Genomic DNA, 25,636 nt, shown 5'->3' with positions numbered 1-25,636 from the left:
CACACAATTACAGGTTTGCCTACCCTTAGGGAATGATTTTCTAAAACTCTTTGGTTAGAGGCCAGCTTTCACTCTGAAATGGGAAGTTTCTTTATTTCTTGTAACTTTTGATTTTGATTTTTTTTTTTTTTTTTTTTGGTAAGCATTACCTATTCTCAATAGTCATTCTTATTTCTCATATCCACTCTGATCTTTTCTTTTAAGTCACGCTAAGTCTTTGATTTCACTTTTCATCCTGTGGCAGTAGGTTTCACAAGTTAGTTGAGCCTTTTGAAATTAAATACTCTTAAATGGATTTTTAAAAAATTTTCCCTTCACAGTCATTATGTGTTATTCTTTTTTATATTAATGGGCTGGAATGAACAGAAAATCATACTTTGTACTCTGTCCTTAGTCATTTTGTGTCTGTTGCATTCTTTTTGGAGTGGAGCTGCTCTCCAACTATTTGGTCCCACTAGCTCTGGCACTTACCTGATCTTTAGCTGAGTCATTTCAGTTCTCTAAACTGGACAAAAGCAGTCTGCTTTTTTGCTAGGTTAGTTCAGCTTAGCGAGATGAATTGCATCATCTTGGGGTGAGGTGACAAGTAACACTGACTCAGGAGAAGGGTTGGGACCATGTGTCTGGGAGCAGTGAATAGGACAGTGGAGCTGTAGCGAGCAACTGTTCAGTCCCTCTTCTATTGCTTCCTTGGCCTATCTTGCATCTCCGTCAGATGCTTTGAAATTGAGTGACCACCAGGGACACAATAAGATTAGAATCAGATACTATTCACGATAGTAATACTATTTCAATGCTTTCTGTTCCAGCTGCATATGTTTACTTATTTGCTTTTCTGACAGCAGTTGCACACTGATTGGAGGTTTATTTTGGGCCATTTGTAAGTTTACCACAAGTGCAAATTTTCTTTGAGATTGGGTTTTTTCTGTCTAGAAGGAATGGGGTGGGGCTGATACTCCTCATTCTACAATAGAAAGAGATCTAGATATTAATTTGCTCTGTCTTTAAAAACCCTCAGCTCTCAGTTGAAAAAGAAGCCCAAATTCCAAAGGGTGGCCCTATAGCTGCTCACAGAGTGATTTAGGATGGAAGGTCTGGTCTGAGACCACACTCAGAGCAGGTCCAATTAGATCAGGTTACTCAAGGCCATGTCCAGTTAAATTTTGAACACCTCTAGAGATGGAAAGTCTACATCTTTCTAGATGCCAGCTCCAATATTTGACTACTTTCATTGTGATTTTTTTTTTTTTTTTAAACTTGTATTTGGATGGAATGTCACTTGTTCCAATTTGTCATAGGCAACTTTCATAGTACCCCTGATGTTTTTGTTTATCAGTGTTTTGGCATTGGAGGCTCAGTGCCGATGTCCTTGCCACTAGCGGCCCTCTGGCTATAATGCCATCTGCTCTTCTAACTCAGGGTGGGCTTACTCAATGATAAATGGTCTTTAGAGTCTAATGGTTTGTCATTATCCAATTCCTGTGGCAACAGTGACCGCTTTGTCTTCTCATAGCAGTCACTGCTCTGACAGTGGAAACTTCCCAGGTGAAACTGTTCACTCTCTCCTCCGTGGGCTCTGGGAAGAATAAACAAAGTCTCACTAAAGCATTCTATGGAGTTAAGAGCACCTCACGAGCATTTTTTGCAGATGCAGGCATTTGCCTTTCCAGTTTTAAGTTGGATGTCTCAAATTCCCTGTTGTGTAGCCCTTGCTGTAATTTGTAGTTTATTCTATCACTTCAGGTTTTTTGTGTCATAATCTCTCTGTAGCTTGAGCAACATGTTGAATAATCTAGACAGCTTTTTTCTTGTTTTTCATCTTTCTGTTCAGAGAGGTGTATACCATGAGAGATTTTATTAATTTCTTAAAGCATTTATAGCCAATTTCATGACTTTGTCCTTTATTTTAGCCTTTTAAGGTCTTCAGCAGGTTTGCTCACTGCTTTTATTTCTGAGATCTAGTCTGTATGTCATTTTGATACCTTTTTTTTCCTTACTTGGTCTATGGCTGTTATGAATTAGTGACTCCGGCAGTTGTTCTTGAAGTTGCCTTGGTGTTGCAATGCTGAGCCATTAGTCTTGCTAGTGGCATTCTCAACCCTGCATTCTGTACATGAGCTTTCTGTCATGTTTACATGATCCAAATACTTTTTGGATCAGAGCCTTCCACAGCAGTCTCCTGCATGTCAGGTAAGGCTGTATCTGGTAGATTTCGTTCTCTCTGGACAAGGAATGTTATACAAAATTGAACAGGTCCAACAGGTAATACGGAAGGACACAGGGCAATCATAAGCCTTGTGGCTTGTACATTTTCTGGGGATTCAGGAGACTTGACCTTCAAGTTGTTGCTCTGGAGTAGAAGTTCCAAAGAATTGCATCTCTAATTCTCTGTCGCCATCTATTTTCAATGTAAATTCTTCAGTTTTGACATCTTGTAGTGCAGCCAGAATTTACAGGCTTATTTCAGAGCTCTCGGAGAACTACTGAGGGAAGTTGAATCCTTTGTCCTGAGGCTGGCGTCATGATGGTCTTACCTGGCCTTGAGCTCTGCAAGCTTCTGGTGGGGGAGAAAGCAGGCAGGGGGAGGAAGGAGGTGTTTGTGGTGGGTCTGTGTGTGCGTGCCAAGAAGGGCAGAGGGGGGTTTCTCCATGACAGGCAGCAAGGAGCTGCATGGGGACACTGACAGCTCTGGGTAACTGCAGTTTCTGTGCTGGGAAAGGTGCTTGTCTCAGCCTCTCAAGCGGAAAACCCGATCTCTTCGTTTTCTCTCCCATTCTCTCCCCTGACGATCTTCCCTGGCGTTGCCCCTCTCCAGATGCCTGCAGCCCCTCGGCCTGCTCACCTGTCAGGCAGGGAGACCCGCTTTGTAAGTGCCTGTTGGTGTGCAGTGTGCGCTGCTGCTCTGTGCTGCTCTCACCCGGCACCGCTGCTCTTCGCCCCTTCCTCCAGCTCTGCGTTCCCCGGCTCTTGGGCTTGGTGCGCGCTGAGGGCTTGCTGCGGAGAGCAGTGCCCAGGGTGGCAGGCTGAGCCACAAGAGGTTGTTCCCGACTAGCCACTGCTGAGATGGCATCTGTAAGCGCTTCCTGGCAGAGCAGCTGTGGTGCTGATGGCTTTGCTCAAGCTCAGTAGCAAGTGCAGAGGGCAGGGGATGTAAACAAGGGCCAGGACCAGCTGAGCTGCAGCGGAGAGCGGGAGGGTGGGGATCAGTGCCCAGAGATGTGCAGAGAGAGTTGTGAGTGCTTCCTCACATAGCAGAGGAACTGGGAGAAGCTCTTGCGGGTGGGCTCTGGACCACTCCCCACATGAAGAACATATGGTAGGGTTAGTATGGGACTTGGGGGCTTTTCCCTGTACAGGGCGGGCAGCGGGGCAGGGGGAGGGGTTGGGAGTTTTGTATTTCTTTTTGTATGGAGCAGGGTAAACTAAAGGCTTCCTGTATGGACTCCAAATTTACACCTGTATTTCTGTTTTCAGGCTTCCATTAACTTCATTACATCGCAGGATGACAGTAAATCAGTAAGTACATCCGCCATGAGACCTTATTGTAGTGTCCCTATGCATTCTCCAGCACACAGAGCTTGCCTCTTCCTTCTGTGCGTGCTCACTTCCAGCCCTGCAAGTCTCACTGTTGGCTCTTATTCTGTCTTCTTCAGCCCTTCACTATACCTCAAGTTTGTACAAATGCACTAAGTCTTAAATATTGTCAATTTGAAAACTTGATGCAAGTGTTTTTGCAGCTTTTATTCCTGTTTACGCTTGCAGCTTTCACTCATGTAGTTTTTGCTGGCTTACTCAATTCCTGCTTCTACTCTCTTTAGTATTAGATGTTTTGTTCGCTTCCACACAGCATTCAACAGTGATGACATCTAGGTCAAATCTCAGAATCTTGTCTCTGCTCGTATGCCTGCATTTCTCTAATTGGAGTCCTAGCTGGGTCTCAGTTAATTTTCATCCCCAGCTTTTGCCAATACCCATTCCTTGCTGATGTTTCCCTACTGCATCTTCCATTCATGATGCTTACATTCTCCAAGCTTTGACGTACTCATGCCATATCCTGCTGACCCTTGCAGCTGCTACTTGTATGGCAGATTCTTCCTTGTGTCCTGGCCTTCTCTGTAACCCATTGGTGCTGTCGTGACCCTGACTTGTCTGAATCTCTTTGCCTGTCCAAAATACTTGCACCAGAGGCATTGTTTGATGTTTGCTTCAGTAGATTTCCCTCCCAGTGTGGTAGCTGGAATCAGCAGCACACCTGAGGAATTGAGCTCAGGTGCATGGATTTGTCTTATTCACTTGCATGGCAGAGACATCTTGCTGCCCTAACTGCTCATTTCTCTGTCTCCCTCCCCTGCCTTTTCCTCTGCCTTTCCCCCTGTTGTCTGGTATTGACACAAGCAGACCAAGCCAGGCGTCATTCAGCCTCTTTCCCGAGTGCGACAAAATGCTGCCTCACATAATTCGGAGGACGGGGACAGCCCCAATCCCTTCCAGCAACCTGAGCTGTGCTTCAGTATCCAGAAGTCTGTAAGTGGCCTGCAGTTCCTTCTTGCTAAGCTATGTCTATCTGCTCTAGGTTGCTATAGTGCCACTTTTTCTGGTGGGTAGGCTGAACACACCCTCCCAGTGGTGACTTTGCAGTTTAAAGATCACATGCCTTAGCTAAGGCTGGTCTTGTTTATGCATCAGTCTGGATGCCCTGGGTAAGAACCCATGCTCTTCACAAATAGAGTCACAGTCAGTGCATCCCATTCATTTTTCTAACATAGATGAGCCTCACCAGCCTGCCTGGTGTCTTCACTCACCCATTCAAGAAGTTAGCATTATTGAAACTGTATTGTGGCTGAAATCCCCAGAGCAGTTACAGTTTTAGATCCTTATTTATGAGGTTTTGCGTTCTGTTAAGGCATAAATCTTTCAGAACCTTTGTCTATCAATGTCTTGAATCTTGGAGCAAGAGCCAAGACCATCTTGCTGATAATAAGTTTTTATGATTTGCAAAATTATTATTTTTGAAAGATTCATATTCCCTGGGCTCTATGTTGATGGGAGAGAAAGATGTGGGTGTTTTGGTCTTTGTCATGGCAGAAGACTTGCATACCTGCAATATAGCCCTTCTCTTTTTATTGAAGCTTGTGTGACATGATACCAAATTAGAGACCTGATTTGCAGACAAACAGCTATATGTAATCCATGTAATTGGCCAAGATTCACATATTTTACAATTTCCTCTGATCCTGATGTGCTGTTCTTTAGTCTGTGCAGAAGGGAACATCATCAAACAACATAATTGAGCCTTAGTCCAGGACAAAGAAAAACTGCAAACACCTGAAACTGAGTTAGTGCAGCTAGAGGGATTGAAGAAATGAGGCAACTAAAGGGGATTTGCTTTCTAGTAGAAAGGAAGGTGGTGGTGTCATTTCCCCCCTACTCCCGTTCATTTCTGTGATGGTTTGAGCAGGTCATCCCAACTCTTCTTCCTTCCTGAATGTGATAGGAGGGGTCACGGGGAAGATAGGTGAGGAAAAGACCAGCAAAGACAAGTGATGAACAGTAGGAGGGTCCTCAGGTGTTTCTGAGTAAGTGGAATTCTGTGAAGGGAAAATTTGAGATCAAAGGCAGGTCTTCTCCAGATTATAGATTCCTGAATGGGTTGCCACTTAGGTTTAGGAGACTGTGACCGTTACAGAAGTACGTAGAAGTACACACTGGTCATTTCATAAACAGAAGTACAATAGCCACTGCAAAAAACAACGGAGACTTAATAGATCCCTTCCCATGAATAAGGCCCTTTTAGTCAGAAATGCCAGATAAGGCCAGGGCTTATCTTCAATTTTCTGATAAACTAAATGTGGCTTGTTCAGCCCTAAGTTGGGGTCAGTCAACTATATACCTGTCCTATTCCAGCCCCAAAAGCCCACTGATTCAAGTAGGCACATGCTAGTTGAATTGGGTGGAAATCCTTAAGGACTGTGACAGCAATATGGCCCCTTGGCCAAGAGATCAGTCACAAAATTCTGGTCAAGTCAGTGAGGATCTGTACCACCAGAAGTATTCCTCCACCATCCAAGAAATAAAACAGGGCTGTGATATATGTGCTGCTGTATATAGCATGTAGACAATATGCTGCTCATGTTTCTGCCCAAGGCCACAGGAGCTGTCCCTTATATATTCCACTCTTCAGGCTTTGCTGGCTGAGAGTTGTGCTGTGTTTCCCCCATGTTCATTTTTTATAACTTCTGTGGTTATCTTTACCTTCTGTCTTTGTCCCTGCAGCAAAAGCCACCTTCACCACCCTCTCCTGATGAGATCCCCATCAATGTCAAGCAAGCATACAAGACCTTTGCAGCAGTGCCTTTGTCACACCCTCTGCTCGAGACACAGGTAAGTAGCGCTGGCTCGGGGGGATGTTACACAAACAGTGGTACGAACAGAAGATTGAGCATTGCAGGTGAGCAAGGGAAGTGTGAGAGCAGGAAGGAGGTAGTGATTTGTTTCCTCCAAAGAAAGCTGTCGTGAAGGAGAGTAGGAAGGAGGGACATGTTGAGGTCCCCTTGGAAGCTGGAGTCTGTTCATGTTGCAGACGGTCACCCTGCAGAGTCCTGTCCATAAACATATCAAGTCCTGAAAGCTCATTGAATTTCATGTCACTGGTATTCTTCCTGGACATTAGGATGCTGTTGTATAACCATGCTGTTCTGACATAAACTCTCTGAACTTCCAGAGTCCAGGGCCAGGCTAAACCTGTTCTGAGGAATTTTTTTATCAGATTTTGATCTTTAACTTAATTGGAACTATTCCTTCTCCCCTCCACGTATTTGAATCATGGAACCATTCAGGCTAGATGAGACCTCTGGAGGTCATCTGCCTCGGTCCTCCATGCAAAATAGGGCAACCTTTGAAGTTGTATGATGTTGCTCAGGCCCAGTCCACTTGAGTTCTGAATTTCCAAAAATGGAGATTCTGAGGTCACTGTGGGCAGTCTCTTCCAGCGTATGACCATCTCTTCTGTGAAGAGTTTTTTTTCTATATGTTTTATCAGAATTTCTTTTACCACAACTTGTGTCTGTTGCCTCTCATCCTTTTGCTGTGCAACTCTCAGAAGTCTGACCTTGTGCTCTGTAACCTTCCTCTAAGAAGTTGAATACAGGAATGAGATCCCCTTCTCCTGAGCCTCTTCTTTTCCAGTCTGAAAAAGCACAGCCTTCTGAGCCTGTTTTCAAATGTCATGTCCTGCAGCTCCCTAAATCATTTTGATGGTCTTCCACTTGACATGCTGCAATTTGTTAGTGACATTCTTGTACTGAGGAGCCCCAAACTGGGCACACTGCTCTTGTAAGTGCCGAATAGAGAGGAAGGATTGCTTCCCTGGACCTGCTGGCTGCACTCCAGCAGCCCAGTATGTGGCCAGCCCTTACTCTGCAAAGGCATTATCCTGACCTATGTTCAGCATGCTGCTGAGGCATCACCCATGCTGTCTTCCCTGCCTGTCCTTCCTGAAGGGCTTGTATCCGTGCATGGCAGCACTCCAGTTATGCAAGATCTCTGGAGCTGTCTGTTTATAGGCAATCGTACTATCACTTCATTTACTAAACTAAAGAAGCAAAACACTGTCCCCTTTGACACCTCGTGTTTGGAAAGACCCTCGGTTCTCTTAATCATCTTGCTGCTTTCCTTCTCACCTGTTCCCATCTGAATTCTTTCTGGCATATCTTTGATGCAAATGAGATAGCCTGTTTCACAGATTTCTTTCTACTGTGGTCTTTTCCTCCCTCGCTTTCCTCGCTTTCCTCGCTTTCCTCGCTTTCCTCGCTTTCCTCGCTTTCCTCGCTTTCCTCGCTTTCCTCGCTTTCCTCGCTTTCCTCGCTTTCCTCGCTTTCCTCGCTTTCCTCGCTTTCTTTATCATAATTAACAATACCTTTCATAACATGTCAATAGATCGCGCTCACCTTTTTCATAATCATGCTATACTGGGAGCTATGGATATTCTGCAGTGACCTGTGACAGCAACTTTATGTTATATCTAAGCTAATCCTGTCCTTGCGCTGTCACCTTGTCCTGCGTTGGTGCTCATCTGGCCTCATATTGATCTGGCTTGGTAAATTGATATGGGTCACAAATCTTCCTTTACTGTTTGTAGGGTTGATTTTTGGTCATTTTAGCTTTATGGACTGATTTACTTGGAGTTGGATGACTGTCAGTAGAAGCTCAGGGAAGTTGTTAGCTAAGTCCAGGATGAAAAAGAACTGGAACTTGTCTCTGTTGGCATCTGTGACCCACCAGATGACCTAAATTCGTGAGTGAGATCGAATCTTGTACACAGATGATTTCTCCAGCTTCATAGTCTCTAGCTGATGTATCGTTGTTTAAGAAAGAGTTACTGATGCTGAAGTAGATCACCTTGTATTTTGCACTATTAAATTATTTTCATCCTCCTTGTCATTCCAGGATGGTATTTCAAACTATTTTGAATTATGACAATGCTTGTCCCCATTCAGTGGAGTGGGATGAATGAAATAATTTGCAGAGGTCTTGGACAATTCTGCATTTCTGTGAGTCTGTATTTTGGTCTTTGCCATTCGCAAATTTTATTCACACCTTCCTGGTTTCTGAGTCAAATTTGGCAATGAAAATGTTAAGCAAGGTTGGTCACAACACTGATCTCTGAAGTCTCAGACAAATCTATGCAGTTCCTTTGTTTCAAAAATTATTTATATTATCAAAGGAGGATATTAGATTAATCTTCATTCCACCTGTTCCATTTTAATATTTTCTATTTATTTTTAATTGTATTCATCTGTGAATACTTGTCCTGTTGAAATTGAACAGACTGATAGCTCCACTGCTCAAATTATTTTTGCCTGCTTCTTGATTTTTAAGAATATATTAGCTATTTTTTAGACATGAACTGCCACCCAATTAAACAAGTCAATTAAAAATCCATGCTTGTCAGACTTGCAGTTTCACAAGTCATTTAACTCAGAATTGTTGAACAGTTACTATCTTATCCCTGCAGGTGAGTGTATTAAGCTCTTAGGTTTTCTTCTGTGTTAGCAGCAATAATTTCTATTTCCACACATTTACTTCTTAGCTAGAAGCTGCTTTTTCTTTATTTTCTTCTTACCTTCTTTGTTATTGTGCTCCTTACTTATACAAAATTAAAACTTTCTATTAGTTTTTGAGGTGCATTTGAATAAAGTTGAAGTTGAAGGTAGTCCACTTGCTCTCTTCTTGTGGTTCCTTTTCATTTGTATAATTAAAAAGCTTTCATATTTTTAATAACTTCTTGGCAGTTCTCATTTTACCCTTATCAATTTCTAGTTCACAGATGGATTTTGTGGATCAGTTTCTTTTTCTGCCCCCTGTAGTTCTACTCATCCAATATTCTGTTATTTAGTTTGGTAAATACGAATTTCTTTCTTTTCTGACTGTGTTTCCACTTCTTAGAAGTAAATTTGTGATAGTTGTGTCTTTGATTTAAAGAAAGTCTAAGCCTCCTCCATCTTAATCTAAGCTCTCTGGTCTTGTTCTTCACCTATTTCCCCATGTTTTTCAGTTTCTGCCCTTTCAAAAGTTGTCACCATCTGTTTCTGTTTAGCCCTCAGTTTAACATAGATCCTTATTACTCATGATTGCTAAGCCTAAAGTGGCATTGTCTTGTGTTAATTCTGGGACTGTTTTGTGAACCAGTCCATCAGCTAATGTCCAGAACTGCTGCTGTTTATCTGGCATTGGTGACACTTGGCTGGAGGGCAGGAGTGGTGGTAGAAAGCTTTCTTTTTAGAACATGCCCGTTTCTCTGTATTCTTAGGAATTTCCTGGTCAGACCGGCACAGAGAATTCCAAAACTGCCCCGGAGGTGAGTTCTGGTGGCTGCAGCTGGAATTAGGATGGGGACTCGCAGAGGATTCAGGCTTTCGGGGCTGTGGATGTGGAGACAGGATTGCAGCGTGGGCACACAGGGGAGGGCTGCGGAGGAGGAAGAGGGTGTGGAGCATGTGGCTGGGGGGGCAGGTGTGGGGCACGCGTTGGGGAAAATGTGGGGAGGGAGGTTTGGCTCAGTTGCTCTGTGGGCAGTGCCAGTGTGGCTCTCGCAGGTGGCCACGCACAGCCCCAGCGGACTGCACAGCCCTGAGCAGAGATCCTTCCGGGAGAGGCAGAAGTATTTCGAAATTGAGGTGAAGCAACAGCAGATGGATAAGCCTCCCAAGCGTGTCTCCTTGGTAGGAGAGGATGACCTGAAGAAAATGAAAGAGGAGGAAGGTATGTTGGAATCTGTGCAAGGAAATTTGGCGTGTTAAGTGAATCCTTTCTCTGTGGGAGGCATGAGAGAGCACACAAACCAGAAATCCAGCACTTCCAAAAGCCCATGGGTGGCTATTCATAAGGCCTGGTAATAGCTTGAAGTAAGTGAACGTTAAGGAGTTTTGTGGATGCTGCACTGTTACTAAGTGGACTGGTGGAAGTGCTGTGGTGTCAGGGTTTCCTGTAGTTGGTAAACACTTCAATAAAATTTTAAAAAGCTACTAGAAATAATGATGTTTCTTTGTAAGCTGCCCAGGCTGATATGCAGCAACATGGGGTTGCCCATGGCATCCTTACATAGTACATGACAGTTGAGCTTTTATTGCTCAGTATGCTGTTCTGATTTTGCACAGGGCTTGCAACAGGAGGGAAAAATTACTGCTATAGTTTTTGATGTAATTTCCTCCTGCTTGAGAGTTGTTTTAAAAAGTGATGAGGAATGATGTTAAGTGGAAAAAAAGGCCTTCTACTGAAATCCTGTCCTGTTCCATAAGAAAATACAGCTGGAATTGGACTTCTGGGTTTGGGAGCTGTGACTCTGTTGCTTGCAAAGATTATCATAGAATTTCTTTTGTAAATTGTTGGGGTTTCCGTTGGTTTGGTTTTTGTTTGTTTGTTTGTTTTTCTTTTTATAAATAGCTAGTCTTCTCGTTCTCACCTTCCTTCCTATATTCCTATTCAGAAGCTGTTTGTGAATTTGTCCAGAGCATTAGAAACCTTCTCATTTTCACTTAGTAGTTCAGGAACATGAATACATTTTAAGACAAGAGTAAGCTCATAAAAGATAGAAAGGAAGATAAGAAAAGGAAATGGCAACTTGTCATTTCGGGTTTCTTCAGTGTGATGTGGCCAAAAGAATCACAGGTCCAACATAAGAAGTTATCTGGGTATGTCAGACTCTTACTGTTGGCTAAAAGAGAGATGTAGAAGATGCAAAGATCAAGATAGAAAGTATGGAAGGAGAAACTATAGAGTAATGATGAGTTTTAGGCTTGCATTTCAGCTTGTTTTGAGATTTGCTAAGTGGGGTAGATGAGGAGAAACATCACCTCTAATCAGGATATCTCTGAGTACTAGAATTTAAAAAAAAAAAAAAAAAATCCCTCTCGGGGAGAGAGATCCCATGGTGAAGGTTGTCCAGACAATAAATTAAGTTTTAGCTTACTCAGGATGAAACATCCAAATCAAGTATCTCAAAGTGGTAAGTTACATCCTCTGGATCTTTGCAATTCCAGCACTTATACAAGTATTTCTGCTGCTTTGGGCTCCCACTGCTAGCAAAATGCAGCATTAGAAATTTCAGCATATGGGCACACCATGTATGCATTTGTTTATTTTAAAAACATTTAATAAAAGAGGCCAAGCAGTGTTATTACTTTGCAGTTATGGTAGGCAGGTCAGAATAAAATAGAATATTTCAGTTGGAAGGGACCTACAATGATCATCTAGTCCAACTGCTTGACCAATTCAGGGCTGACCAAAAGTTAAAGTGTATTATTAAGGGCACTGTCCAAATGCCTCTTAACCACTGACAGGCATGGGGCATTCACCACCTCTCTAGGAAGCCTGTTCCAGTGTTTGACCACTCTCTTGGTAAAGAAATGCTTCTTAATGTCCAGTCTGAACCTCCCTTGATGCAGCATACCGAGGTGTCCTGTCTCTGGATCCCAGGGAGATGAGATCAGCACCTCCCTCTCCACGTCCCCTCCTCAAGGAGCTGTGGTGAGCAATGAGGACTCCCCTCAGCCTCCTTTCCTCCAAACCACACAAACTGGGAGTCCTCAGCCACTCCTCATAGGACATGCCTTCCAGCCCCGTCACCAGCTTTGCTGCCCTGCTCTGGACCCATTCGAGTACCTTCACATCCTTCTTAAATGGTGGGGCCCAGAACCACACACAGTACTTGAGGTGAGGCTGCACCAATGCTGAATACAGCAGGATAATCGCCTCTCTTGACCAGCTGGTTATGCTGTGTTTGATGCACCCCAGGATGTGGTTTGCCTTCTTGGCTGCCAGGGCACACTGCTGATTCCTATTGAGCCTGCTGCCAACCAGCACCCCCAGATCCCTTTCTGCAGGGCTGCTCTCCAGCCGCTCCTCTCCCAATTTATACTTGTGCCTGCCATTACTCTGTCCCAGGTGCGGAATCCAGCATTTGTGCTTGTTAAATTTCATGCTCTTGATGATTGCCCAATCCCTCTGCAAGGCCTCATGTCCCTTGAGAGAGTCAACAGCACCTCTCAGTTCAGTATCATCAGCAAACTTGCTAATGGTGCCTTCAACTCCTGCATCCAGATTGTTGATAAAAATAATGACCAGAACTGGCCCTAGAATTGAACCCTGAGGAACACCACTGGTGACTGGTCGCCTGCAGAATACTTGCCTGCAGAGAGCATCCTGCTCTCTGGCCCCTTTTGTCCCTGATACTCCTGTGACCTATATGTTTGCCTGCCTAATGGTTCCCCCAGTCCACTGCCATGTGTGGAAGCCCATCACAAGCACTCCAGGCTTTGGTTCCTCTAGGAGATAAGTGGGAAGATCGGACTCAACATGTGTATGCAGATTCCATGGGCTGTCCACTCTGGGGAAGGGGGCAGAAGAGTCTGCACACAACTTCGAGTTTGAGGATGAGTAGACCCAGCATGATGAACTGTTGGAAATCTGTTCTATAGAGTGTCCAGGAATAGAAATTTAGTGAATAAGGAAGGAGGGACTGAGGGAATGGTGTAGAGTTTGTTATATCTGAAGCATTAGTGGAGTGGAGGAGAAACAAAGGCATCCATGGAGAGAGCATGGACTTAAAAGAGCACAAACTTGCAGGGATGATGAGCATAAGGACCTGCCGAGAGGTTGCATCCTTGTGGGGCTTTAGCGAGTGCTTTGTGTTATGAGTCTGTCCTATTTTGGCAGCTCGAAAACTGCAGCAGAAACGTACCCTTCTGTTGGAGGAAGAGGCAGAAGAGGATGAGATGGTAAAACAGGTGCCTGAGATGAGCATGCAGTCCAGTGTCATCATTGAAGGAGTTGAGTACAAGATTGAGAGACTAAATGGAAGGAGCATCCAGGCTCCAGCAACTCGGTAAGACAAGACTGGTAGCTCAGTACCACCCACATGTGTCAGAGGTGTCCCAGTATCAATAATTTTCAGGGAAGATGGCTGGGCAGTATTTCTTCTTCAGCACAGAAATGGGCAGGTTCTTCCAGCTCTTTCTTTTCAGAAGAATGGCTCCTTCAGCTGTGCACTTGGGTATGTAGAGATGTTGATTTTTAGAGATAGCTAATTCAAGATAAGCCCTGATGCTGAACCTAGGTTTGGGTTTTTAGGGTTTTGTTTCCTGGTTCTCCTGGACTTGTCCTCCAGGTTGCCTTGATGTTGTTTTTCTAATTCTTGGGCATAGAACTGGGGAATGAGAAAAGGCTTGTCATAAGACTTCCGATAAAAATAAGGTTGCACTAGAATAAAGCTGAAGCTGTCCTTATCTGACTCTCTCTTCTGAGCCTTTGGTACAGACATTCTTCTCTTCACACTTTTGTTATCAGTCTTACAGTGGCTGAAAACACTTACCCTGTCATTTTGAATCTCATTTCTCTCCATTGTTTCTGTCCAGTCCCTGTTGCGGAACTTCTCATGTAAAGAATGCACTGAGACCTTCCACCTCCGGTGCTGACAGGGCAGCTCTAAGGAAGGACAGCAGCCAAATGCAAACCAGCTTCTTGGTTTGATGTGAAGGCCTACTTATCCCTACAGTTTTCATATTGAAATGTGAGAGGTTAGAGAACAGTTAGGCTGGATCCATCAGATGACTTCGGGTTGCTCATTATTTATGCTTGAAAAAAGGCAAGGCAGTGGAATAGACTGATTTTGTGTTTATTGAAATATTTTTTGTCACGCCAGAACAGAAAATGAAATTTAATCAAAATAAACTTGAGCAGTAAAAATAAGGGCTCAGAGTCATGGTAAACTTTCTCACTGCCATCTGAGCCACAGTACCTGTGTGCATGTTCTTAACCTGTGGAAAACAGGCTTGTGTGACCTCCTTTCATTATAGATCAAACTGAGTAGTATCTGCATGTGCACAACTTAAGAATGCAGATGGTAACTACAGCTCAGCTGATCTGAAGTTTGCAGTAATTTGGTTATGAGCATAAAGCCTCAGTGTGTTAAGCCATTGTGCACAGAGTGACTATATTGAGAATCACTGTTCTGAGATCACTCAGGATTCATCCCTAACCCAGATGTGCATTCACTTACAACCCAGGAGGGTCATCCTTTGTTAACATTCATGCATATCTGACATCAGCAAAGGGAAAAGCTGGAAGCAGCCAGGCTGCCCATCACGTAATGGCAGCTGGAAAGAACCAGGCTAGAAGTGTGCAAGAACTTGCCAGCAAACACGATGCATTACATTTGAAGTGTGTGTGTGTGTTAGTGGATGGTTGACCTCCAAATGAAGAAAATGAGTTCTAATGTTAGTGTGAATATTTATGAAATCAACACGGAAATGCTTGCAGCAATGGAGAAGGAGCTGTTGAGCAAAATCATTAAGCGTTGTGTCTTCAAACTGAACTAGTTGTTGCTTTCTGGGGCTTGGATCTGTTCTGAACCTTTCTTGGGTATGCCAGCCTGTGGTACTGTTAGCTGATGTGCTTGTTTTGCTCTAGGACCTCTGAGGTCAATGAGAACAGCAGCTCACAGAGGAATTCACTGGAAGAGGGAATCAAGCCTGAACAAAGAACAAACTCTATGTCTGGGTAAGTGGATCAGCAATGTCCTTTGCCTAGGAGCTGCCAGATGATGGAGCAGATGGCTCCTGCTTTTTAGCAGACATAGGCTGTAAAAGGAAGGATTTTGAGGAGAAAGGGAAACCGTGATCAGAACCAGCCTCTTAAGGGAAACTCACCTCTGTTATGTGTCCTTCCATCTCCCAAAGTGATGTCCTTGGATGTGGTACTAAACAGTTGATTGGGGGTGTCGGTCATGACCTTTTATCTTGAAAACAGGCAGATAACAGTTGTGGTGGACCAGGCCAGCCTACCTCTCACTGTTTCTCTCTCTGCCCAGGTTGAGTCCATTATATCTTGGAGCAGGGGATCCAGTGGCACCTGTGCGGACAGCCAAAGCTGAACGGCGGCACCAGGAGCGATTGCGAATGCAGAGTCCTGAGCTTCTGAGTGGTCAAGAGAAGGAGCTTTCTCCAGCAGAACGTCGTGCTCTGGAGGCAGAGAAACGAGCAATGTGGAGGGCAGCACGGTGAGACAGAAGAACCTTCACTGTTCTCTTCAGTAGGCTAGTTCAGGAAAAGGGGACCCGCTGCATGTCTTTTGGATTACATGATATTAAAAACAGGGAATAAACAAGCCTTCCCAAGTCCGATGTTAGGGGAGGTTATGTAGTATCTGTTCAAACAGTGCAAAGCATCTGCCGCTTGGCTGAGCTCATCTGCTTCTGATGGCTACATGGGTGAGATGTCTCTTATATTTCAACAGTGCTTGCACAATCATGAAGACAGTGGAGTTTTATAAAAAACATAACTTACACACCTTTATGTGATGGTGAGTGTATTCATTCCCTCTCAGCACACAGCTTCTCACCTCCTTTGTAACACATGAAAAAGATGATATTTACTGAAGCTGCAAGGTGACATATTCAAAGTGAAAAATGGAAAAAGCATTTCACATATTCAGTGTTGCTAGACTGGAAAACTTGCTGAAGCCAAGAAATTAGCAAGACGAGGGCATTCTTATCCACACAAGCTGTTTCATCAGCTATGAAAGAATGATTAAAAATTGTTTTGGAAGAAAGAGAGCTTTCTAGCTCAGAACTTAAGACTTGAAGCTAGTCCAGGCATTTACTGTGTCATATAATTCCTTTCAAAAAGTAGTCAAGCTGCTCCTATAACTAATTATAGTTTTCTTCCCATAATGTTCCTGTAGGAGGCATTCAGAGGACAATCTGAAGCAGTCTCTTTTGGGATTTGAATGAGAGCTTTTAGAGGAACAGGGCTGCTAGTGACTCATCCTTGCCAGCCTGCTAGATAAGATGCTGGAGGGCTTACCGTGAGTTGTGATACCACTTGGTAATTCCAGTGTTTGTGCTTAGACATGGATGATAATGGTGCTGTCATCTTCTGGGGAAGCTCTGAGGATGAAGAAATCTATAGTGGAACCCTCAATGAGAGCTGTCTAATTATCTAGGGCTTTGAGGGTACAAAGCTTCCTATTGTTACTTGATCACGTAACAGATCTGCTTATGGTTTATTTAGAGCTGGAGTAATGTTCCCAGTACCAGGGCTTTTGCCCTTCAAGAAAAACTTTCTTTGTATGCTCCAACTCTTTGCTTTGGATGAGTCCTTTGTCTGGTCTGTCTCAGCTGGAAGTTTTTTTCTGAAGCACTGCCTTAGTCTCACTGCACTGCCCTGTAATGTCAGAAAACTGAACAGGTCACTGGAAAGCCTGTTTGTTATATGGAACCTTGATTGGGAAGAGATTGATTTCGGTCATCTTGTAGCATGTTTGTTAGACCTTTGAAGCTGGCCCTGCTTTGAGCAGCTTTTGGATCAGATGACCTCCCTTCCAACCTGAATTACTCTGTGAGTCTATACTTAGTATTCCCCAGCTCCCCACTAACGGGGATGCCTGCATACAGGCACAGTGATGAGTCAGGATGTCAACAGAGTGTGCTCTGGCAGGATTGTTTCCACCCTGGGCTATTGTTTCATGCTCCAAATACTGTGGGATTCTGTCTGCTGCTCTGATTCACTGAATTTGGCATCTCCTGCTTGTTCTAGTTGATGCTGTTCCCATGGTTTCTGTGTCACAACTTTTCAGGTGCCATCATTTGCAAATGGAAGTTCTGTATTTTCACATTAAGCCAGGAACAACCCTTTTACAAAAATGCAAGTGGAAGAGAATTTGTAAGCAATGCCTGCCAAAACAGACACGTTGCCCTTGTATTATAAGCTGTGTAGATGTTGTGGAGCCAAATGTGTGCTTACAAACCATTGCTCAGAAGAGGCTGGCTGGGACTGAGATGACCAGATCCAAATTCTTGCTCTGGCATATACTTCCTTATGACGTTGGACAGATCACCGAGTCCCTCTGTGCTGCAGATTCACGGAGAGAGGACTGTAATAGCATTTCTCTGTCTCACAGGAAGGCTATGAGCTTTGAATACATTAAAAACTGACTGTCAATATGATGCTGTGTAAGCACCACAGTGTTGTCAGGAGTAGATATCTTGCATGGAGTTGCTGCTCAGTCTTTGCACCTAAAAAAAAAAAAAGCTTCACTGTTGTATTTGATCCAACAAAACAGAAGCTGTCTGTTGGGCTTCTCCTCCTGAAAATCAACATCAGTGTGCTTGGAGAGGCAGTAGAGACTGATCTGTCATTTCTTCCCAATTAGATACGCAGGATTTTCTCTCCCTCATGCCTTCACTTCCCATGCATATTTCCTCATGCAGTGGGGCAGGCTTTATGAGGTAATGTCGTCTCTGATTCCTCCTAAGCCTACGCATTAATATATCCAAGGAATGCTGTAATAAAAGCTTTGTTTAAGGTGGGTGTAGAAAGGAGAAACATGACATTGCCTGCGCAAACCTTTGAAAGCAAAGCCATTACAAGGACATCGCTCGTGTCACAGAGTGTACACCACTTGCCTCAGGACTTCCATGAACTTGTTGCTGTTGCCAGGAGATAAAGAAATCTGAAAAATGCTGGGAAGGGGGCAGGATTTTTCTAGGTGATCACATGATTTGCTCCTGTAATATTACTGTACATCTGACTATGCTTTTGGGTTAGCTAGGATTTTGTTGAAATTGCTTAGGGCACAGTACAAGTTCTACATTACACTGTAGAGGATTAGTGAGTGTTGAGGATAGTGATTTTGTCTGCTATGGGCAGGAGAGAGATCGCTGCATTCCAAACTTTCAGTCTCTTCTAAGCATGTTTTGTTCATGGAAAATGAACTAGTGAAGGGAGAGCCTTTTAGAGGTAAAAATACATGACAAGGAGAAGCTACTTGTAGCTGTCTTGCTTTTCAGTTATCAGATTCAGTGTTATTGTTTTTAAGTTCTGCAGACCACGTCCTCAGCTCCACTTTGCTTCTAATACCAAGGTGTAGCTTTTTTTATTCAGTTCTTAGAGAAGTGTCTGGCTGATTCCTCGGGTAGGGTTAAGGCCTTGCTTATTTTGGCATCGGCAGGAATCAGTCAGTCACCATAATGTGCTCCTTTTTGTAAGACAAGGATGGACTGTTCCCTGCTACCACAGATCTCCCAGGATGATCTGGTCTTCTCAGGATCCCTCTTCTGTAACTGCTAGAGCAGGCCCCCTGACGTGATGACAGCCAGGGCTTAGGTCTTATTTCCAGAGGCCCCCAGGCAGCACTACATGTGCTGTGTGGAAGGGAGGACTGTATTGCCCTGCACATGGTGCTGCAGCCTCACTAACGTGTATTTTCTTTAAGTGCATGCCACTGATTTTATTACTTTCTTTCTAATCTATCTTCTGCTTCTTTCCAGTTCTCTGGTCTATGTGCTGTCACTCGTGACCCCATCAGTTTGCACCTTCTTGGGCTTCCCTTTTTCTCCCTGTGTCATCAGTGCTCTGCCAGGACATTGATACGCACCCCCACCCCCAGCACACCCCCTTGTGCTCTGTTGGGACAAACACACTGGGACCCATGCTACATAGGTGTTCTGGGCATACACAACTGCTGGCATTCGTGCCATAGGAAGAGTGTGATTAAGAAGGTACAGGCACATATCAAGGGGGGCAGGTGTCCAGCAAGGGCTATATGCATCTTGGCAGTTTTCCTACCACGCACATGGTATTTTATGGATTCACTCACCTCTTCAGTTGCATGTGTTCTGGGGCCTGTGGTAAATAGACCTTCCATAATGTGCTTGTCCGTTTTGCTTCCCCTTGTGGTCAAAGGTGCATGCTAACAGGTGGTCAGATACATGTATGCAAATGTACACTAAGAGACTATCAAATGTATGCACGCACACTCACTCATGCCCTGTACTCCCTCAGTCTGCTTCACACATACACGCTTCTGTCACTACCTCCTGGGCCTTTTCCATTGGTCTGCTGGGTGTTTCTAGCCCGATCCTCCCAGACCGTGAGGGCGGCAGTCTCTAGATGCTGAGGCTCTGAAGGCTAATGCTTCTGGGTGCGTCATCCCAGATTGCCCTCTAGAGGTTCTTGCTTCTTCTGCAGCAGTTGGTGTTGGACAGGATCAGATACAGGAGCCTGTTTTAATCAAGGCTACCCCTATATCAGACCCCTGTTTCTCCTTGCCAGGATATGTTCCTGTATCTGTTTCTTTTTTCCCTGCACTTGTCTGCTGCAGTGTTCATCATCATCATCTCCTCTTCCTCCTCTTCCTCCTCCTCCTCTTCCTCCTCCTCAGATCCTCAGCTCTTGAAGACAGTATTAAACAGTACGAGCAGGATCTGGCCAGGAAGCTGTACCAGTCCCGACAGTGGGCACCTGCTCCCGGGGCCAGGCCAGCTCAGATGTCTAGTCCAATGCAGAGTCACGCCTCAAGAATCCCTGGGTCAGGAAGCCAATCCAGGTGTGCACAGCCCCCTCCCTGCCAGCTGCATGCTCAACAGTCCTGTCTGTATCCCTGCATCCTAACGCAGTGCTCCCAGCTGTGGCCTGCTATGGGTAGGGAGGAGATTTTAGTGGTTGCTGGTGTTCATTTCCCTGAGGTCCCACAGACTACTGGCAGTTGTCTCAATGAGAATGAGGGGGGATGCTGGGTCTGTTTGATTGGGAGAAGGGAGCAGACATTTCTGAGGGCTGAGCCCGGTTTTTCCTAGCTATTTCATAATCTCCTGATGGCTGAAGAGGGTTAAGATGTGACACACTGAGAGGAGAGTAAAGCCCTGAGAACTGATCCTACTCATTTGAGCCCCTGCAGTTCCTTTCCCAGCTTGGGTTGCTCTCCCATCACATATGGCACCTCTGGAAAGGCCTGCAGCTTCTCAGTGCGTTGATGCTTAGCTCTAGGCTCTGTTTGTTCAACACATATGATGGCATGTGTGTTTCAGGATGGCAGCAAACCAAGCTGTTCTCCTCTCCTGCTTTGAAAGTCTGTCTGCCTCAGGGAACCAAGGGTGCTTAATTTTGCCTTTCTGCACTCAGCCTGTTGACTGTGGTCTGGCTGCTGGCCGCAGACGGCGGCATTATCTCTTATTGAGAAGGCAATGTCTGATGTCTTTTTCTCCCTCCCTCATTTCTGAGGCAGGATGAAATCACTTGAACAGGATGCTCTTAAAGCCCAAATGGTTATTGCCAAGTCCAAGGAGGGGAAAAAACGCAGCACGCTGGAGCAGCTGGCAGAGTCACCTTCACCTGTTCCTACCCCATCACCAACACCACTGGAAGGTACTGTATAGCTATCTCTATCAAAAAAAGTTAGTGCTTCTCTAGCTTAACTTGCTTGAAAGCAGACTTATTGAAAGCAATTTCCTCCTTCAGCCTAGATTGGAAGGTCCTTTGGGGTATATGACATCTCTCAGCATAGGGGATGAACCTGATCTGTAGAAAATGTGAGAGAACATCTGAGGTATGGTTCCAGGGAACCAGAGCAGAAATAAAACCAGCATCATGACTTTTTGAAAAAACAGAAAAGAGGAGTTTGTTCTGAGGAGGCAGTGTCTTTCCTGAGCATAGTCTTTTATCACACTTAAATGGTGTTAAATGGAAGGGGCAGATTTGGGGAAGTGTTGTGTATTCACTAAATAGTGCTTTTCTGTCATCTTTTGCAGATTGCAGTCCCAGAAACGTCACTTCACCGGGAAGGCTGGTATGACATACTTCTGCTTGCTTTTGTTATCTTGCCTATAATCCTGGTATTTGTTGGTTACTCAGCTTGGGTGTGGACTGTGCATCTGGGCCATGGGATTCCTACATAAATACTTACGCCAGGTCTGGCTGCATGATACACAGAATTGTGAAGAGGGCACAATGGATGGAGCTCTGCCATACCCATTGCTAGAGGCATCCCCCCCTTTTTTGCAATTAAGATGTAACATCTGTTTTCTGTTTGCCTTTTTCATTATTTCGTCCTTTTCTTGGATCTTCATCTCCATGTTCAGAAAGTCTTTCACTTCAGAGACTTTGGCCCCTTGTTTCCTCAACAGCATAAAACTGAGAACTTCAGCTGAAATCAGCATTTTCCTTTTTCTAAGCAGTATATAAATGCAAACAGCATATTGTTGCAGAGAACTGTCAAAATCAGTAAGACAGACAAACAGAAGAGTGGGAGCAGCTACACAGAGAGGGGACCTGGTTTTGCCCAAGGTCACACAATACAGCCAACTCTGGATTGAAATCCTGACTGTGCTACAGCTATCAGGAATCTTGCCATGAATTTTCCCACAAAAATAGGTTTCCTACCTAACTTGGCGTGCATGTGCATTATACTGGAGCACACAGTGTTTTCTCTGCAACTTGGAACCCCTGTCCTGACACCAGAACAGCTAAAAAGACATTGTCCCAGAGATGCCTCATTTTCAGAGGCTGTATCCAGGCACTCTTGGCACTAACTGAGAATGATGCTCTGCTTCTGCTTTTATCTCTGCATAGATTGCTCAGCTTGCTGCTGGTTTTCCATCCATTTCTCTCCCCTTACTCTCTCTTCTCTGTTTCTTCTCTTTTGCTGTACCTTCTAGTCCATGTCTGAAAAGAAGTTTGACTACCGGGAATTTGCTGCTATTCCTTCCTCCAAACCTGTTTACGAAATCCAGGTATAAACTGCATGCTGAACCTTCTATTAGATTGATTAGGGCTTGATTTGATGGAACTGCCTGCACATGAAGTGATGACCTTCAGAGGCTGAATGATTTGAGAAAGTCCTCTTCAAAGGCCCAGTCTGTGTGGGAGGCAATGACAACCAGCCATGCTGTATAACTGAGGGTTTAACTGGAGACTTCAGTCAAGTGGAATTGTGAAAAAGTTGGTCCAGATGGTTTTAAAATTAATGACAAAAGCTTTGCAAATACAAAGCAGCTACATCTTCACCTTAATTGATCCTGAAATATTTTTAAGTGAAAGATGAGAAATAAGAGGGACGAAAAAACTATAGAAACAATTGCCAACAAATAGCAAATTGGAGCAAATGTTTACTTCGAACTGGAATGTATCCAGCATCCTGCCCAAGAAGCAGCTGTGGTGACAATTCTCATATGTTGTAACTCTGCTGTAGATGAACTGTGAAATAATCACATGGTAAAAGAACACCAAGTTTTGAGGGTGAGTGCCATGGCAAGGTTCTTCTCCTTCCTAAAAGAACCTCATTTAATTTAAGCTGCTTTGTCATAGAATCACAGAACAGTTGGGGTTGGAAGGGACCTCTGGAGGTCATCTTGTTCGACCCCCCCTGCTCAAGCAGGGCCACCTAGAGCCAGTTGCCCAGGACTGTGAACTGCCTTTCTTTTATTCTCTGGGTTAGTCATTAACTGATTGCATTTGTGACAGCTGATTTGAGCAGATACTGTATGTCTGTAATTTTTTTGTTTAGGTTTAGGGTTTTTTTTCTTTTTTTAGTTTTATATAAAAGCAATGAAGCAGATACCTGCACTTAGGTTTGTGTTGTGTGTGGAGAGCTAGCAAGTACTGACATGTTGGGCTTTAACTTGCTGTCATGACACAAAGATTCCAGGTCCAAAGTTTCATCCCCAAAGCCCGGCTGACTTTAGCAGAGTTGCAGTTTGAGGATTCTCAGGCAGTTATACATTATTTGATGCATATTCTTGGCTGACTCCTTTGACTGGAGGATTTGCTCAGCCCTTGGTAGTCACTCATCTTTTTCTATAAGAATCCCTTCCCTTTTGGGGTGTGCACCCGTCCAGGTTCTGTACCAAGTGAGTTAGAGGGCTGGCCACTCAAGCCCCAGTGGCAGCTCTGGACTACCTGTTTGTCCAAGCCTGGTGAGGCCACAGTGCAGCACTGTGTCTTCATGCAGCTGAGAGGGTGCCTCCAAAGGAGGCTGCACCTCCAAATCAACAGGCAGTTCCTCTGGACCTCTCTCAGCAGTGCAGTAATTAAGAGACTCTATTTCTTCCTGGCCATAGTCACACAACTCTGTCACTCACTTTGGATCAGTGCAGTGCTATTTGGCTGGGCTGTGTTTCTCAGCAATGCGTGCCAAAGTCGTCACAGCCCCCTGTGCTCTGCTCTCTGCTGTTCCTGAAGAGCATGACTTCTACCATATATTTGCTTTATTTCTAAAGCACTAAATGGGCTGAGATCATCTCCCTCTCTTTACTGCCTCTTCCGGTTTTGCTGCTTGCACAGAATAGGCAAGTCTATATGGAATGAGGGCTTCTTGCACTCACAGCTGTGAAACTTCCTTAATGCTTTACATGTAAGTGTATAGAGCCGCTATCCTTTATCCTACAACTAAAGAAAAATAAAGCTACTCCTCACTTGTGCTCTTGAGCTGAGCAAGAAGACCCCTAAAAGATAGACTTTGATGAGTAGCGGCCAGAACTTTCAGACGAGTTTGGCATTATTAAACTTGCTGAATACTGAGCTCTTCCTTGTATAGCTCAGAGAAGTATTAAGCTCAGTATAAGTATTGTGTACAAATATAGAAAGAGTAGTAGAAGTAACAAATGCAGCCACTTTTGAAGTAAACAGAATACCTCAACAGAATACTTTGACCTTGCTATCCTTGAAGCACTGTATACAGCTAGATTAAAGTTTTTCTATTTCAGCAAAATAAGTAGGGCTTGGGACATTTATGTCTGTCCCCAGAGCAGTGCTGATTTTCACGCCACCTCAAGTTCATGACCATGAGCAAAGTTGTTTTCTCATGGTGTTGTCACTCTGGTCTGATGAGCTACAGACAGCTCTGGTTGTTGGAATGGTCTTCATTTTGTGAAGGCTTTAAAATTAGCAGGAACTGGTGGAGTTTCATGATTATCACTCAGCTATTTCTCCAAAGCTGTCTCTGCCATCTGTTGGGATGTAACTGCTTCCTATCCCACATCAGTTCTCTCTACACACCTGAATATAAAGAAGAAAGTTGATTTTGCATAAGAAGCTAGACCTGGGAACAGTGCAGATGCAGAATTAGGATCCAGGACTCTCAAGGAAATGTTGCTCATGTCTTTGCTCTCCTCCCATGTTTCTACTCATTTTCTATAGCCTTTACACTTTCTGCCTTTCATGTCACTTCCTATCCTCTCCTCCCTACACACACAAGGTAAAAGGAAGAGAGCTCTGATGGGCAGACACACACCTCATCCTGCAATTCAGGCAATGGGCTGCTTGACTTTAGCCCAAAGGATTAATGTTCTGATTGTGTGAGTTCACTGAGGGTCACGCCCTGGCTGCTGTATTACCAGCGCCTTTGAGGGCAAAAGGTTCTCTGTAGCGTGTTGGAAGGCTGGAGGTGGGGAATTACCTGGCACTAGTGTTACAGACATGGATGCTCATGTCTTCTGTTCTCTTCCAGTCACCTGATGCAGCTGATGACCTCAGATACATAGATGACAGAAATAACTCAGGTAAGCTCATGGCCAAAGGAGTCAACTTTGTACTACTTGCTTCCCACCACGGTTCTAGAGGGTTCCCCTTTGCCTGCTTGTGGAATCAACCCTGAGGATTTCAACTTCTTGCTGTTTGAAGCAGTGTCCTGTTTTGTCTGTTATAGAATGAAACTTCCAAACTCGCCACCTTCAGTTTTGGGTAGGATATTTGCATTGTGCTTTAGTGATGGCTAATTTGCTGAGAATGGTGTGTAACAAGCATGCCTAGTTTTCTTCCAGTTTTGTGTTCTGGAGTAAAGAGTGGTAGCAGAACATGCGTGGGAAGTTTTGGCCTCTCTCACCTGCTGTAAGTGGATAACGTCCATTGTTCAGGGTCTGCCTTGTGCCCCTTTTGCTAGAGCTAAGAATCTTACTGCCTGCAGCAGGCAGCTGCATATAAATTTATCCTGGTTTAAGACTTGAGAGCATTTGGGTGCTTGAGTACCCAGGTGATTCTCCAAGTCTACGCTTGTGGATCTGTGTGCACAGTCACCTAAATAAACTAATTAAAGCTTTGACTGCTGTATCTCTTCAGGCTGTCCTAGCTATGGTATGTCTTTCTGTCCCCAGCTATAATAGACAGGCTCAGACTATCTCCCACTTCATTCTAGGTGACTGTAGTAATAGTAGTATGGAGCTCAGCAGGGTCTGCCTGCTCCTTATAGTACTTCTCTTTCCTTCAACAGTTGATGCTGCTTTTCTTCTACCAGTTTTGCAGCTATTTCCCCCCCCCCCCTTTATTTTACACAAGGAACAGTTTCTCTCTCAATTTTATCTTGGCAAATC

At 44.3% G+C, this 25,636-nt stretch overlaps 1 protein-coding gene across 50 annotated transcripts in view; it reads left to right on the top strand.

The window, feature by feature from the left end:
• Positions 1–25,636, top strand: part of SCRIB (scribble planar cell polarity protein) — a 117,255-nt gene that overhangs the window by 85,538 nt on the left and 6,081 nt on the right. For 17 of the 50 annotated variants that reach the window (XM_087770532.1, XM_087770844.1, XM_087770610.1 and 14 more), the window contains 14 exons: positions 2,816–2,866; positions 3,475–3,516; positions 4,396–4,524; positions 6,274–6,381; positions 9,809–9,856; positions 10,095–10,260; positions 13,213–13,381; positions 14,965–15,054; positions 15,365–15,553; positions 19,717–19,881; positions 20,560–20,699; positions 21,083–21,120; positions 21,989–22,063; positions 24,778–24,829. In XM_087770532.1, coding sequence (XP_087626658.1) covers positions 2,816–2,866; positions 3,475–3,516; positions 4,396–4,524; positions 6,274–6,381; positions 9,809–9,856; positions 10,095–10,260; positions 13,213–13,381; positions 14,965–15,054; positions 15,365–15,553; positions 19,717–19,881; positions 20,560–20,699; positions 21,083–21,120; positions 21,989–22,063; positions 24,778–24,829 — 1,462 coding nt within the window. Of the gene's footprint in view, positions 1–2,815; positions 2,867–3,474; positions 3,517–4,395; positions 4,525–6,273; positions 6,382–9,808; positions 9,857–10,094; positions 10,261–13,212; positions 13,382–14,964; positions 15,055–15,364; positions 15,554–19,716; positions 19,882–20,559; positions 20,700–21,082; positions 21,121–21,988; positions 22,064–24,777; positions 24,830–24,975; positions 25,011–25,636 lie in introns of those variants that run through there. The other 33 variants (XM_087772042.1, XM_087771471.1, XM_087770215.1 and 30 more) reach the window with 11 other exon arrangements.

This window comes from Nipponia nippon, unplaced genomic scaffold, assembly GCF_047370975.1.
Source record: "Nipponia nippon isolate SJK-2023a ecotype South Korea unplaced genomic scaffold, ASM4737097v1 scaffold_1, whole genome shotgun sequence".
NCBI classification, from domain to species: Eukaryota; Metazoa; Chordata; class Aves; order Pelecaniformes; family Threskiornithidae; genus Nipponia; species Nipponia nippon.
Note: the sequence above shows the minus strand (reverse complement) of the source record. Positions and strands in the feature narration are given on the sequence as shown.